General features: G+C 39.4%; 1 protein-coding gene across 1 annotated transcript in view; it reads left to right on the top strand.

The window, feature by feature from the left end:
* Positions 1–15,990, top strand: part of LOC145412588 (V-type proton ATPase 116 kDa subunit a 1-like) — a 105,044-nt gene that overhangs the window by 48,190 nt on the left and 40,864 nt on the right. The window contains exons 5-7 of the mRNA XM_080282495.1: positions 9,603–9,688; positions 12,212–12,338; positions 14,617–14,793. Of these exons, the coding sequence (XP_080138621.1) occupies positions 9,603–9,688; positions 12,212–12,338; positions 14,617–14,793 (390 nt within the window). The remainder of the gene's footprint in view (positions 1–9,602; positions 9,689–12,211; positions 12,339–14,616; positions 14,794–15,990) is intronic.

Below are 15,990 nucleotides of genomic sequence, written 5' to 3'. Positions count from 1 at the left end.
TAGGCATGTTGATGGGTCCTGTTGAAGATCATTGAAGCTTGTAATGCAATTCAGATCCCCAAACTGCTCCCTGCTACCGCCTGAGATCAGCTTTATGTCCTTTTGTAATGTACCACCATTCCATCAGATTAACAGAGGAAATAATACTGCTTTAATGTTAACCAGATTCATTTGGAAAAAGATTGACCAGGATTTTCAGGAAAAAGATAATCTTTGTAATGGGTTGATTTAGATGTATAATGCAGTATATGAAAAGGTACTAATCCATTTTATTCTTTGATTATCCATCTTGCTGTGATAGAGCTTAATGTATTTGCACTATAACTGTGTTCAGAGCTTCACAAAATTCATATAATTTAACTGTCATGGAATCTCATTGGCAGTTACACAGTAGTAGAAAAACAAATATATGTACTGTAGAGTAACTGCTGGTAGGCATTATGATGTGGTGTTATGTTTACCATCCATGTTCATCAGAGTGTTTTTGCCTCTGTAGCTTGGATGAAAACTGACAAAATCAGAATAAATGTTGCAGTAGGTATATTTTTGTCATTGAAAATCTTGCTTATTAAGATTTAGTTCTAGACATCAGATTTCAGTATTGTATCGCTTAAATTCCTCATAAATGCTGTATAGCATTGATGAAGCTGGCATTGTTCTGTATAGTATTTCATGCATTGCGTACCAAACTTCAGTACATTACAAAATTAGTGCCACTTGTCTTGGTGAGTCTTTATTATGTATTGTTGGAAGTTCATTCTGCATTATGAAGCACCAATGAAATTGTGAAGTCTTGGTATATACAGTAAGCTCTGTTATAATGGAGCTGATTAACAACAGGAGCAGGGTTCAGGAAAAAAGAATCTGTAGGTAAACATCATATTATCAACACCTTCTCCAGATAATGGTAGGTGGTGGTGACCATCATCCACCAATGATGTAGTGCTGTGTATTTCTTCTTTCACCTTTATCATTTAGTTTCTGTGTCTGCTCTCTCTTTTTACTTCTCTTTTTCCTTCCTCTCACATTTTATTACCCATTTTTCCACTTCATATAGCTCTGCAGTGAGTGACATGTCTGATGGTTTCCTGTAGCCCAGTAAGCCATTTACAGCACTAGATGGTGACCTTATAAATAGGACACAGGGTGAAATGGAGCCTACTGTTGTGTCCCTGTTCGTTGGGTGTAGAGATGCAAATGGAGCATCCACCCAGCAACCAGAGCTTTACACTTTTCCCATCAGCTGCATTGGAACTTCAGTTCACTGCTTAGGATGGCCTTGCAAAGACACATTCTTTCCTATGGTTGATGGATCTGCTTAGCCAAACACTGGGGTTGATCAGCAACAACAACAACCCTCTCAGGAGTCACCCCTAGTGACTCCCAAGCTTCCTCTAATAACCTCAGACTGGCTTTAAATGTACCAGACAGTGATAATTACAAACAAACTGCACTGTAACAAACCTGAAGTGTGGATGTAGACTACATCATCAGCCAGACCACTCTCATCCCACCCCACCACCCCACACCATCGTTCCACACCAACACCCAGACCACACAATCACCAATACCTTAACCCCACACCATGTGGACCACACCATCACTTAGATAATCACCTAGACACACTATCACTTAGACCATCACTCAACACCATCACCCCATACTATTACCCCAAACTATCACCCCAGACCATCACCCCACACCATCACCCCACACCATCACCCCACATCATCTCCCACACTACAGCAGCACCCCATTCCAGTGAGGCTCTGAGCAGTCATTTGCCATGTATGGTACTGTGGGATATACGTCCATGCAGTGGCCAGAAATCACATTTATTGATGTCTGGACTGGCATCCTATGTTGCAGTGGATCCACCGTTGTAATAATGTTTAGAAACTGACGAACAACCTGTCAAGTTTTAGGCAATCATCCTTATGGGAGAGTGTGTTGAGCAAACCTACTGTTTAGTAGTGTGCTTCTGAATCTTGAGTGTGAGACAACATGAGTCAGTTGTGGGTGACAGAATAAATGAAAGATGTGGTATGGAGGAAAGAGCAGAGGACATACAGCATGGTGTTATGGAGTGGATGAAGAGAAAAGCTCTGGGTGTTATGGACAGGTAGACAGTTTTGAATAATTATGCTAACAAAGAGAGTGTGAAGTGAGGTAATTGTGTTGCAAGAGGAAAATCTCAAGCTTTGTGGAAGAAGAGAATGGTGCTTTTTAGAATATAACACTTTATTTGTTAACTCAAGGGATTTAATTCTTGAAACTGCATGTCCAGTACAAAGCTTTATTAAGGCCTTGGATACAGTAGTGTATTTCACTAGATAAAGTGGACACTGGTCGGGCCTTTAGCTCCATCAGTGGATCTTCTCTTGGTCAGATGATACGGAGTTCCACAGAGGCCTCCATAGTGCATACCTAGCACTAGTCAGCTGTTAATTAGTGTTTTCATTTCCAGTACCAATGAAAAAGAGGATGAGAGGGAAAACAGAGAAACTGTGAAGGAGGGAATGGAGGCAAAATCTGAGAGGGCTGTAATATGACACTGCACCCTTTGAGGCAGCAGATAGAGAATTTATTCCAATATCTGCTGTCTTCAGGGTGTAGTGCCTAAAGCAGTGAACACTGCCTGATGGAGGGGTTCATGATAACCCAGCCTGAGAATATATATATATATATATATATATATATATATATATATATATATATATATATATATTATATATACACACACACACACACACACACACACACACACACACACACACACGCGGTATATATCTTTCCTAATAACAGTGTTACCTATGGTCTCCTTGTGTGATTGCCAATTTTGACTGACTGAGAAAGACTGCAGCATCTGTGAATCATAAGTCAGTGTGTCATCTACAGGTTACACAAGTCTGTAAGGATGGAAATCATAAACATCAGTACAGATTTGACCTGTTGAAAGTTTATGGACTTGAAAAGGAAAAATCATAAGTGAAAATGGGAATATACAGTAATGGACTTTTATTCACTGTTCTCAAAATATAGTCTTATTCATTATAGGAAACCCAGAACAGTACAAGAAAGAAGTGATTTCCACTCAGCTGAGTCAAAAGTCATAGGCAACCTTGTACTGTACAAGAGAGGGTAGAAGATACCATCGAAAGTGAGAAAAGTGACCTGTATGGATTGAAACAGCCCTCCCAGGAAGAAGTCCCTGGGTCTCTTATTCAAGAGGAGGAAGATCAAAAAGTTGGTTGTAAAAGTCAGCCATTTTATTTCGCAGTGCTCTGAGTCATACAGGTAACATCAGAGTAAAATGACTAAGTTACATGGAGAACTTGGGTAGCCTAATGCGAAAGACAAAAAGGAGGATAAAGTCACTCTTCTGGGGATGAATGAGATCTGCTGTCATAAGTAGTTGACACTTAGAGTGTAAAAGAGAGATTGGTAAAGTCTGGAGGTCTTGCCTGAATAGGTTTTCTGTAGAAATGATGTCCGTGTTTATGAGGTGTCTTCAACAGTTTCAAGGAGTACCACAGGATTGTGTTTTTAGTACCATGCTTTTCTGCATTGTTATCACTGGGAGTGTCTCTTGTTTTCCTTGAGGTGTATCTTCATCCTTTTGAGTTGACAATTTTGTGATCTAGGCTGTTAGTTGTGATTATGAGTGCTCTTCAGTGCCTTATGCAGTTCATAATTGTCAAGGCTTAGAGTTGGTTGATTGCTCATGGCTTCTAGCTTTTTGCATCCAAGTTTTGTGTAGTTGCCATTACTTATCAAAGTCATATCCGTCAGCCATCTCTTGTTCATTGTGGTACGCCTCTCCCTTTTCAAACTTTGTCTGCATTCATGGTTGCTGTGTTTGACTGGTGGGTGGTATGTAATGCTCACATTTCTATTTTGAGGGCTGCTGCTTCACAACACCACCACCTCCAGACCTTATCACTTGTGGCTTAGGGTGATACTGTAGATCCTAATCCCGCTTCATAAAATTAATGTTTTCAAAGTAAGATTTATGGCTCTCTGTGTTAATCTTCTGCTAAATTTTGCATTGGCTAGATTCTATCCATTACCTTGGTCTCTGATTAGCTCTTGGCATCTTTAAATCTTTTCCTGCTGAAAGCCTGTGTTGCGTGAGGAATCCTTGCTGTTTCATTGCCAGGCACTTTTATCCATGTACTAATTTAATGGCTTAATCAGTTTCCAGGTCAGTCAGTCCTTTGCTTGCCTCTCTTCGGTACAGATTACTTTTTCTTCCAACCTTGCTTAAGTTCTCCTTATCCTCCTCTTGTTCATTTGTTTTTCCTGGCTGCTTTTCCTCCCCCTGGCTTTTGTGATGTCCAATGGTTTGGTTCTACCACTTTGCCTTGGATGGTTTCCGCCTCCTGTGCTGGTGTTCTCCATTTATCCTTATATGCCAACTTGCAAGCACATTCTTTGCTGTACAGGTTTACACTGATGGTTCTAAGACACCTAAGGGTACAAGATTTGTAGTCCACTTTCTTGTAGTCCATTTTCCTGACTGCTCTTATAAATACAACTCACCTTCACTGGCAAGTTTTGAATGCTGAATTCCATGCAGTGTTGGTTACTGCATATATTTTGTGGCAACTTGAGGCAGAGCATAACGTCATGCTTCACAGCGACTGGAGATGAGAAGAAATTCTCATAACTATAAAGATGTGACACCTTCTAGTTGAGTTATTTAGCTGTGGTCAAGGGGATAGCAGCTGAGGCCATCATAGATGGCAGAATGATACATGCCCTGAAAGAGTCAGATATTTCACATCATGAGGCAACATATGATGAGAAAGGAGTTCCGTAATGGAGAATTAGGGGGAGATGTAGCATACGAGGTTATGCGATTGCAAAGGGGGGTAGGAAGACTGCAGAGAGTTTAGATGAAGTCATCTGGAGGCACCAGAGACAGCACAATATGATATGTTTGTAAAAGGGGAAGTCCTATAGTAGGTCTTGCCACCTTCTTGGTATGATGCACCTCGGGGAGTAAAGGAGAGGCTGAAGTTGCCATGAACAGCCAGATGAGATGTGCCCTTAAACAAGGGAATATCTGTTGATTGACCCACCTTCTGCCAAAGTTAACCTGATCTGGATTGTAGCCCTAGTTAGATCTGAGGGCAGCTTTTGTAACCCACCGGACCTAATGGGGAGAAGGCAAGCCGAGACAGAATAATGACTGCCAAAACACCTGCTGGTACATGACTGTTGTTGCCTGTTCATTGCTGGGTGGAAGAAAAGGTGTTTGCACAGAAGTGCAAAGCTCCCCAAGCTTAAAAGCAGGCAAAATGAACACAAGAAGGGCTGGAAAAGGGGGACAGAATGTGAAAAGGAAGAGAGAGGTTCCCAGAAGGGGAGAGCAAACAAAAGAAAAGGAGGGAAAAACAAGTGAGCCATGGGAAACTGCACTGCAAGGAGAGAGTTCAGATTTACAGACCACACAAAGTGAAACCCAGACTAAAACAGAAACACATGTAATGCCAAAAGGATTTAGGAAAGCCCAGCTTTCCATTTGACTAGCATGAAGAGCAGATGCAGCTCCTGGCACCATGAAGTGCACCATAACAAGGAAGAGGAAGCAGGTGGTCAGAACAAGAGAGGCTTGGAAGAATGAAAGCACTAATAAATAGCTGAATAATGCTGAGTGTGGATTAGGGAGGCCTGTGTGGAGCTCCATGTCATCTGACCTGGTAAAGGTCCACACGTAGTAAGTGCCTCACCGATGTTCTCGTTGAATTTCATCATCTTTACTGGGCGAATTACAGTACCTGAGGCTTTACACAGGCTTGGTTTTGCAATTGTAGCTTTAGGCACTGAACTCTACAGAGACAAATGAAGAGAAAAGTTTAAAAGAGTTTGAAGATTGTTAACCATGAGTTTTATGTTTGTATTGCAATCTGTTGGAAGGATACAGTTACACTATAAGAATGCAGTGAAATACTGTTGTTATGTGTTTATTGCAGACAATGTGCTTTTGATAGGTGGGCAGCAAATGCTTGATGTTCTGTGATGTATTTTTTAAAGGTATCGAATGTTTTGCTGTACTGTGTTTTGACATGATTGAGTTTTGATTTATAATTTCTAAAATCTTTGTTAACTTCAGGTCTTGAACATACTGATTGTGTAGATAGAGGCCAACAGAACTGCAGCACACTGTTCCCCCAGTATTCACGGGTTAGGGAAGACGAACACCTGTGAATTGTGAATTTATGTGAATATTTACTTTAAAATCTCTCTATAAAGGCTCCTACAGCTGTAATTTTAAAGTGATTGCGTGAAAACCTGTTGTAGTACCCCAGGGAGTGCTGCAGAGCTTCAACAGATATTAGAATCAACTTGTCCAAAGTGAACAGTAGTTTTATACACACAAATACTGTGGCAGGGGACTACTGTAGACACATAATACCTATAGGAAAGGTATAGACATTCAAAATGGTAGCACCATCAACCCAAGGACTTTATTGTGTTGTGACTAATACCAAACATTTTTGTTCATCTTGCAAAAGATGCTGAAGGGCTGAAGGGGTAAAAACCATTTCAAGCCCTTCAGCCACAGGATATGTTATTTATTTAACTAAGGAGTATATTCATGACTGATGTCCTTAGGATGAAGGGGTTTTATAATTTTTTTTTTTTTTTTTTTTTTTTTTGACATGCTTTTTCCACTCCGTTCAGTAACAGTACATTAATATTCAGCACAGAAATTAGCTTACATACATTCAATCTCTTCATTTGAAACTTCTACAACACCTAACATAGTTTAGTATTGCTGTTTTGTTTACTTATACATGATCGTTTCTCCTTTCATGTAGTACTCACGTATACCTTCATCATCATCATCATCATCATCATCAACATCATCATCATCATCATCATCATCATCGTCATCGTCATCGTCATCGTCTTCTTCTTCTTCTTCATTGTCATTGTCACCATCATCATCATCATCAGCGGCAGCATCAGCATCAGCAGCAGCAGCATTGTCTTCATTACTTTCATCATCGTCATCCTCATCATCATTAGTCTTTGTGACCACAGTAATTAATGAGGTGTGAAGGATTCAGAAACTGAAGAGAAAGTCAACTGAAGTGGCTACTCTTAGAATGAGCCATACAGTACGTTCATTCACTTGTAATTCATGTCTAAATTCATGGGCATATCTTGCAAGCATTTGCCTTCCATGGTATGCTTCATTCATTTAACTGTTCTTGCTGGCCTGAGATGGAGACCATTCTGATGACTCTCAAGCCAAAATTAAAATTATTGCAACCCTTGTCAGGTGCATCTCCATACACGTCTCATTGATTCGTTTCTGTACATCATCAATTCTTTCACTTGCTCAGCTGTATCTTTCTTTCACACATAGTTGTTTACCATACAAAGCCATCTTCTTGACCTTGCTTCCTTCTATCCGCAGGCTCATCCTTTTATAACCTTTTTACCACTACAGTACTCATACCCATTCCATGTGATTATACCATTTGATTGCAGTGTTGTCCACCTGTTCACCTTTTGATTAATAGACTTTCATACATGTTTTGTGAATGAGAATTTATTATCCAGTTAATCCTTTACAAACTAAATTTTTTCCTTACAGCTCCACTGCTGTCAATATTCACTTTTCAGACTTGTGCCATTGCCATACTAGTGCTTGACTTCCATACTTTTTTTTGTGTGTGAATCAAACTTTGTTATCTTACCAATCCTTTACAAACTAAATTCATTCCTTAACACAGTTCCACTGCTGTCATTATTCATTTTGCAGACTTGTTCCATTGCCATACTAGTGCCTGATACCTATATACAGTATTGTATTAACACATCCTCATACAGTCCTCTTACAGCTGCTAAATTCAGTTGTTTGTTTTGTATCAAGACCTTCATAGCACTGGTCACTTTTCTTCCTTGAATCACTCCACTTACTACTTGCTTGTGGGCTTCACTTTATTGCCACTATATCAAAGTTTTGGCAGTTTTGTTATTTAGGGTCAGCTGTTACTAACATAGCTACCCCTTTTAACCCCATGAAATTAGGTGATGTCCCTTTCAGTATATTCTTCCTGCTACTGGGCAGTGTTATGAAAATTAGGAAAGGCCTCTAATATTGGATGAGATTTATGAATGCTGTACAGTAGCTAACCCCTTCTGTTCAACAGTCCAACCTGAGCTTAAAAAAAATCTGGAGGTTGTGGGACCAAAATAAATAAGGCATCCCTACCCTCATAAGGTTAATTCTCAGGGCACAAGGTGTTTTGGTGCTGAGTAAAACTGTCTGATGTTAGCCAGAGTAAAATAGGTTTTATCTATTCCTTAAGGTATAAAGTTGAACTAAGGTATTTTCATAACACTCATACCTGAGTAGGGTTTCTATTGGTAAGTGGAATTTGGTGTGAAAGTATAAATGACAAGTCATCCTGGAGGTTCAAGGGTTAACAGACATCGTTTTTACTGTATGTTGTTCTTAAAATTCTGCTCAAGAACAGTAGGTATTGATCACAGTGGGGCATGGAACAAATTCACTTGAGATACACATTTTTGGTTAGCTCCACCCTTAACCTCCTCAAGCTGAGAACACCTTTGTTATATTCTGACGAACACCAGGACGATTAAATTCACCATTAGAGAGACCTCTTAGATGGAAGGGGCTTAGAATCAATTTCCATCAACCCCTTCAGCATATCATTTTTGTTTTTTTTTCATATATATAGATTAATGACATGATTTCATTCAGTGATCCCTTCGGTCTAAAGGGGTTAAATAACTTGAATCTGGTAATATCACTTAATCATTTTTATAGTCATGCTTATTTCAAGGTACTGTGAAACATCTTTTATTTTTCTCCATTCTCCTTGTCCACAGAGGTGCATTTTGTTGCATACTGTGCTGAGTCACTCTACTCTTTTACACCTTCCCAGCATTTACATATGTCAGTTATTCTTTCATTCACATCTGTGTTTTAGTGAAGGTTTTGCAATTGTAAGTTGGCTCGGTTACTGTATGAAGTAGGTTTATGAAGTTAATGCTGTATTTTTTTTTCTTCATTTGTACTGTAATTGATATTATAGCAATCAAAGTCTACTTTACAACAGCACTGGAATGCATTGTATCATAGGGTATGTTTGTTAATTGTGTATTGCTCATAAATACTGTATTACTTAAAATAGTCTTTGAATTTGCACTACAGCCATATTCTCTGCTCACTGATCAGCAGCAGTCTTTTGAAAATCAACTGTAGCATCTTCTGAAACTTCAATGAAGCAGTGTCTCAATTTTTTATGGAATTTTTTGTTCTTTTTTGTATTTTGTGTACTGTATTATCAAAAGAAAGTGCATATTTATCAAGGAACTAATCTACTGTTTATGCTGTACAGGCTTTATTAAACAGGACAAGTTTGCACAGTTGTTTTATACTGTATCAGTGATTTGTAAAAAGCCCATGAATTGTTTTGGTAATAGTGAAGATAAATTCCACAAGTAATGCAACATTTTTCCCCCCTTCCCCTCACTCTACCCTTGTCGGACAATGTGGACTCTGGTGGCCCCACCCATCTCTTTAACTGCCCATAATGCTAATGTTGAATGTCCAGCGTGAGGGGTCACTGGAGTCTGGTGGTCAGACAAGCCTTACTCAGAATCTTCTCCCAGAAGACTCAAAAGGCCCCATTCAGCTTGGGTATGTATCTTATTTACTATATTATGGTTTTACTTTGTTGTGTACAGTATTTTTCATAATACAGTACTGTGTACATGTATGTTACATGTATACTGGACATGAGTCCAGTTTGATTTACAGTGCTGTTAAGTGCAGTAAGATATATCAGCTTTGTAGCAGGATTAGGGAAACTATGCTTGATGAGGTTTGCTCTTGTTAGTATGCTGGTGATATTGTAGCAGTTTTTCAGATTTGTACGGTACAGTACATCTCTATTTTTTCCCTCTTTCTCTTTCTCTAAACTTTCACAAATTTAGTAAGTAGTGTTTCAGTTGTAGAGATTGTGAGTAGAAAATGTTTGATTATTTATTTATTTATTTTTTTTCCTTTTTACCCATGAACTATGTTATTCTACACTTGATCAAAAAAGTATTGTCCTGAATGGGTGTGATGATTCCCTGTACTGTTCAGGAACTGCTGCCTGTAACACTTAAAAAGGGTTGATATGAATACTTATGTGGCAAAATTTGCAACACCGTTGCTGTTACATAAAAAAATATATGTATATAATCAGTAAACACCAAATTATTTATTGTCATCATCATTATCATCCAATCTTGTATGTTATTATTAAGGCAAGATGAATTAAAATAACTTTGTATAGACTGCCTGATATGTGACATTCTCACTCATTGTGATATAACTGCATCAGTTTCAAAGAGAAGTTGCCATTTGGGAGTATGTTCATTTGTAAGGAAAGCACGATCATGAAGAACAGAGTGCAGTCTCTGTGAATTGTTGATATTATGTGGCAAAATGGGATTGATGATGATGATGATGATGATTTTGATGTTTTTTATACTGTATACAGTATACCAACACCTTCATTATGAAGTTTTTAATTTACAGAACTGCCAAACAATTTCAGGGTGCCTAGGGTAGAATACTCAGACCAAGAGAATCTGAACAGAACAAATTCTATTCCTGGGATGACTTTTTTTTTTTTTTTTTTTTTTTTTTTTTTTTTTAATGCCATCAGATGATTTTAAGCAAAGAAATGTTATGTAATGTTGCACATATCATTTCCAAATTAAACAATGTTCTCCTCTTCTGCCAAGTTGCCATTGTACTATGAATGTGTTGATACAGTATTTGTCATGTGATTGAATCTGTTCTTGGAACATGTAACAGTGTGGTGCTACCTATCGTGGCCATTGTCAGATAGTAATGTTATGGCTATGTCATTCACTGAAAGTTTCTAAGGCGATGTTTGGAGCTGTTATCACCTTTCACAGAGATGACTACAGCATCTTTGTGTGTTTATTAACAATACTTATTATGCATAAGACAAGAAAATGCCGCTCTTAAGCAATATGAGGCATCCTCATGAAAACAGGGTTACAACAAGAAGAAAAGCACCAGGTTTTTTCAGCACAATATCTATCATTAGTGGTTCAATTTTGTTTCACTCTGCATTGATGCTTTTTTGATCATGTGTGTTGAAGTGCAGTAAATAGTATTAAGCTCACTAGTTGTGGAGGTTTAGATTTCGAGTGATTTCTATAGCATATTCTCCGTACTGTGGTGAATCGGAATGAGTGGGAATACTGTATTTTCAGGAGTGTTAATGTTAGGGGTAGGGTTGCAAGAGGTAGACTGAAAAAGACCTGGGATGAGGTCATTGAGTGTGACCTCAAGGACAAGGGACTGAATAGGGAAGCTGCTAGAGATCAAAGCAGCATGGAGAGCCGCCATTAGGTGACTGAGGCCGACGCATGCAAGCATCTTGGAGCCTTCAAAAACGAAATGAAATGAAATCCGGACATTTTAGTTTTTGTTAGTTCAGTAATTTTTTTTCCCTCCTAGGCATAATCTTTGATCAGCCTGAAGGCTTCTTCTGTGATATTTCTTAAAATTGCTAATCTAAGCCATCATTTTTGCATGATACAAGAATACCGTAAAGATTTACCACAAATTATCCAGTCCCTTCCCCTCCTCCCTTAGTCCATCAGGGTTGTAGAAGTCTTGGGCTAGGCTACTCAGTTACAACATTTAAGGTGAGGGTGACCATCCTCACGTGTCCCCTGAGTGACTTTGTGCAAGCAGTACCCCTTGGATGTAAAGCTGTGCATGGCTCAATCTGATTAGAGCTGCTTAACCTTCTAAACCACAGTTTAGAATATTTTATTTGTTTATACTTTTATTTAGTTTGCTGCAGGTCCATTATCCAAGTGTAAGCAGTGAAAGAGTTAATAATAACATGATTATCCTGACAGAATTTACATACAGTACTGTATTATTCAATAACTACATTCTTGTAATATATTGTTGTCCTGTTTATTGGCACCAATTTCCTTCTGCATGAATTTCTGTATGGATATTCATATTTTACTCAGAAGTGTTTTCTTTTAAAAGTGAATGCTATGTTCAGTAGGTAATTATCATATTATTAGAAATTATCTATTTTAGTTGGGAATACTGTACCTGAGTCCTGTTTTGCAAGAATGTGCTTACAGTAATGCATATTCATTATGATTCACTTAGATTTGTGGCTGGAGTCATACTCCGAGAAAAAATCCCTGCATTTGAACGGATGTTATGGCGAGCCTGTCGCGGTAATGTCTTCCTCCGCCAGGCTGAAATACCAGAACCTCTTGAGGATCCTGCCACCGTAAGTTGTTTGACACTTGCTGCTGTAAAGAAAAACATTTATTGTCTTGATACCAATGAGCAGTACCTTGCTGAATAAAAAGCCAGTTGTTAGCACTGTTGTATGCTGTCCGGAAACTACAGGTAATAGAATGCATTAGCCAGTGTGGGAGGATAATTGTTTATAATGTAATATGTTGTGAAGAATATTGATAGTTTTTTAGACTATCTGGTGAATGAGGAGCTAGATTATTGTCAGACTGATTTTGGATGCATAGATTAAATATTTGCTCTGTCGTTTGGTGGATAAAGTACAGTATAAAACCGTACTGTGATCCCTACCCTGACGTATGGAAGCGAGGCGTGGACCTTGCAAGAAGGGAACAAGTCAAGAGTGAGAGCAGTGGAAATGAGTTACTTGAGAGGAGCATGTGGAGTGACGTGGAGGGACAGGTTGACGAATGAAGAAGTGAAGGAACGTTGTGGGGTAGATGTGGATGTGGTTGAAAAGATTAGGAGAAATACACTGAGGTGGTTTGGACATGTGGAGAGGATGGAGAATGAAAGACTGACTAAGAGGGTGTATGTAGGTGAGGTGGAGGGAGGGAGAGGGAGGGGTAGACCGAGGATGAGGTGGAGGGATGGAGTTGAGAGGTATATGAGGGAGGGGGGGGTGAGTTGGGGGGAGGGGAGTCAAATGGTGGGTAACAGAGTGACTTGGAGGCGTTTTGTCTGCGGCCACCCTTTGCGGGATTAGGGCATCGGGCTATAGATAGATAGATAGATAGCAAAAAAAAACAACTGATACCCCTCTATGCCAGACAATTTTTTTTTTTTTTCTGGCAAAATGAGCTTAATACATCAATATAAGATCCCTGGCACTAATAAAAATAATCACCAAAGCCAGAGAGTTGGTTGAATCGAGTCAAGTTGGTGCCGCTCAACCTATGAAATCTTCGAGGTTACTGAGAGAGCAGAGCAGCTGTGAGCCTGTGAAAATTGTCACTTGCCTCCCGCGCTCCTAAATCAGTGTTGTAAGCATAGCGGAGAAACGTTTGAAGTTAGCGAGATACGTTATTACCTTCCATTTTACTTTGGTTGCTTGCAATGACTTCTCAGTGTTGCAGGGCATAGATCTATGCTCTGGTGTTTTAGAGGGGGACGTAGATCTAGTCCCTATCCTGGTACGTGTTAAGAAGGGCTGCAAGATATTTGACCTTTTGAGGTCTGAAGAAATGAATATGATAGGGTTGTAAAAGGCAAAAATATTTGGTGATAACATAATATGTGTAAGTGTTGTGTAGTTGGGTTTTATAGATTCAAATAGTGTAGATAATAAATAATTGTTGTTGCTCAACCCCGATCTGTCTGGCTGAGCAGACCCGTTGAGCACAGGCTGACAGCTCCCTCTGTGGGGCCCCCTACAGGTACAGTACAATACATACACCATTTAGGGATCTGGTATCCCCTTGTGGTAGACAGTCCTTCACCAGGGTCGGACCATGGCAAGATGCAGGAAAGTATGAGAAGGTTTGGCTTCTGGCTGGATTCTGCAGCTGCTTAATCCAGGTTGCACAGTGCCACCACATGTAGGCTCCTCATCAGTGCCGATAATAAATAGTAATGTACTCAAATTATGTAACAAAAAACCCAGTTAATGAGAGGGCTGAATAATGTGTGAATGGTTGGGTCACATCAATAGAATATGGCTATGGGAAGAATGGAAAAAAAAAAGGGAAAGAAAGAAAACAAGGCACTATGTATTTGTATATAGAACTGAGTGTAGACGGTGCAGCAGGCTGAGCAGGTGATGTGATACTGTTACTTTGTGTATGAGAAAGAAAGGGTTGGAAATTAAGTGAAAATTTATGAAAAGTGGTTGAGCTGAATGAAGTGCTTATGAAATATAGCATACTGTAGTGTCACATTATCAGCAATGGTTGACAGAATTACTACCGGTATCTCACGGGTGATATGAGAGATGGAGTAAAAAACTTTGATGGAGTAAAAAACTTTGAGGACTGAGTGTTGAATGAACAGATGTATGTTGCTTTTTTTAGGACACTTGATGGTTTCTATCGTATTTTGTTTCCATTTCACTCTTTTACATCTTAAATGTCCCATTGGCATGGGAATTTAAGTTAGATGCTAATGATGAGCAGCTCCAGTCGCTATGAATATTTAAGCACTGATTGTGTAAACTTGGGTAGTTCTTTCTTTTTCAAGTGTGAAGCACTGTATTGGCAAATCTGAGATATCTGTGAGAATGTAAATGATAATACAGCCAGCCATGTTTTCAGGGTGAACAAGTGTACAAGTCTGTGTTCATCATCTTCTTCCAAGGAGATCATTTGAAAATGAGGGTGAAGAAAATTTGTGAAGGTTTTCGTGCCACCATGTACCCTTGCCCAGAGGCTCCAGCTGACAGACGAGAAATGGCCATGGGTGTGAAGACTCGCTTGGATGACTTGAATACTGTAAGAATGAAATTTATTTTTTTGTACTAATGAACTGTGAATGCTTTTAGTTCTGATTTTTTTATACTGCTCTACTTTATCACAGAAGCACCAAGGTATAATTTTTTTTCTTTTTCCTTTTTTTTTAAGTGTAGAAAAACACCAAGTGCAGAGAAGGGACTCGTTTTGTTCAGTGTTTCTCCAAGCAGGTTTCCTCATTCCTGAAGAAGCTACTTGGTGAAACATGAATGACTGGGTCCCTCCTCAGCTTATGGTATATTTCTATAGACTGTCTTGCAGCCAGTGCTGAGTATACTGTCATGTCATATTGTTTCTAATGTAACTATTGGCTCATGTCAGAGAATATTACAACTCATGCAGTGCCTGGTGATCTGGTGGGCACAAACCACCATTCAGAATGGCAACCTTGACATGTGCATTGGTTTGAAGTTCCCGGATATGACTGAAGGGTTTTCTGTCTTGTGTTATCAGGGGTTTAGATCAGTCTTGTATGGTGTTCTACCATTGATATTCTGAGCTAAAGAAGCCTAACATAGGTCCCTGCACCTCATAGGGGATAATAAGGGCTTGGCTGTTACCGTCTATAATAACATCAATCCATCGATCAATCCATCAGTTAGTCCGTTGATGCCCCATCAGCAGTATAGGGGCACAGAGCCTGGCTATTTTGTTGTACTGCTTCACAGAGGAAGGTGATAAATACTAAAAATTTGGTAACATCCTGAACTGTTTGTTTCAAAGGACTATTATTGCCCTATTTTTACTCTTTACAGAGTAACATGTCAGTGTGGAGTGTTAATCATATGCAGTAGAACCATCTGTTTAGGGAAATTGAAAGTGCTGGTTATATTAAAAGGCAGGGTATGTGAACTTTACCCTTGTGGGTACCTCAGATAAAATATTCAGTTCCCTATAAATGACTTCGTTTTCGTTTTCGTTTTTAAAGGCTCCAACATGCTTGCATGTGTCGGCCTTGGTCACCTAATGGCGGCTCTCCATGCTGCACGATCCATTGCAGCCTCCCTGTTCAGTCCCTTAACCCTAAGGTCACACTTAATGACCTCGTCCCATGTCTTTCTCGGTCTACCCCTCATAACCCCACCCCCAATATTAACACTTCTCACCTTCCTCACCCAACTATCATCCCCCATCCTCTCCACATGTCCAAACCACCTCAATCTACCTCTCCTCATCACA

The sequence above is a fragment of the Coenobita brevimanus genome, chromosome 93, assembly GCF_032717465.1.
Source record: "Coenobita brevimanus isolate Jiangsu-jjx chromosome 93, ASM3271746v2, whole genome shotgun sequence".
NCBI lineage: Eukaryota > Metazoa > Arthropoda > Malacostraca > Decapoda > Coenobitidae > Coenobita > Coenobita brevimanus.
The sequence above is the reverse complement of the archived record's forward strand: the minus strand, read 5'-3'. Positions and strand labels throughout refer to the sequence as shown.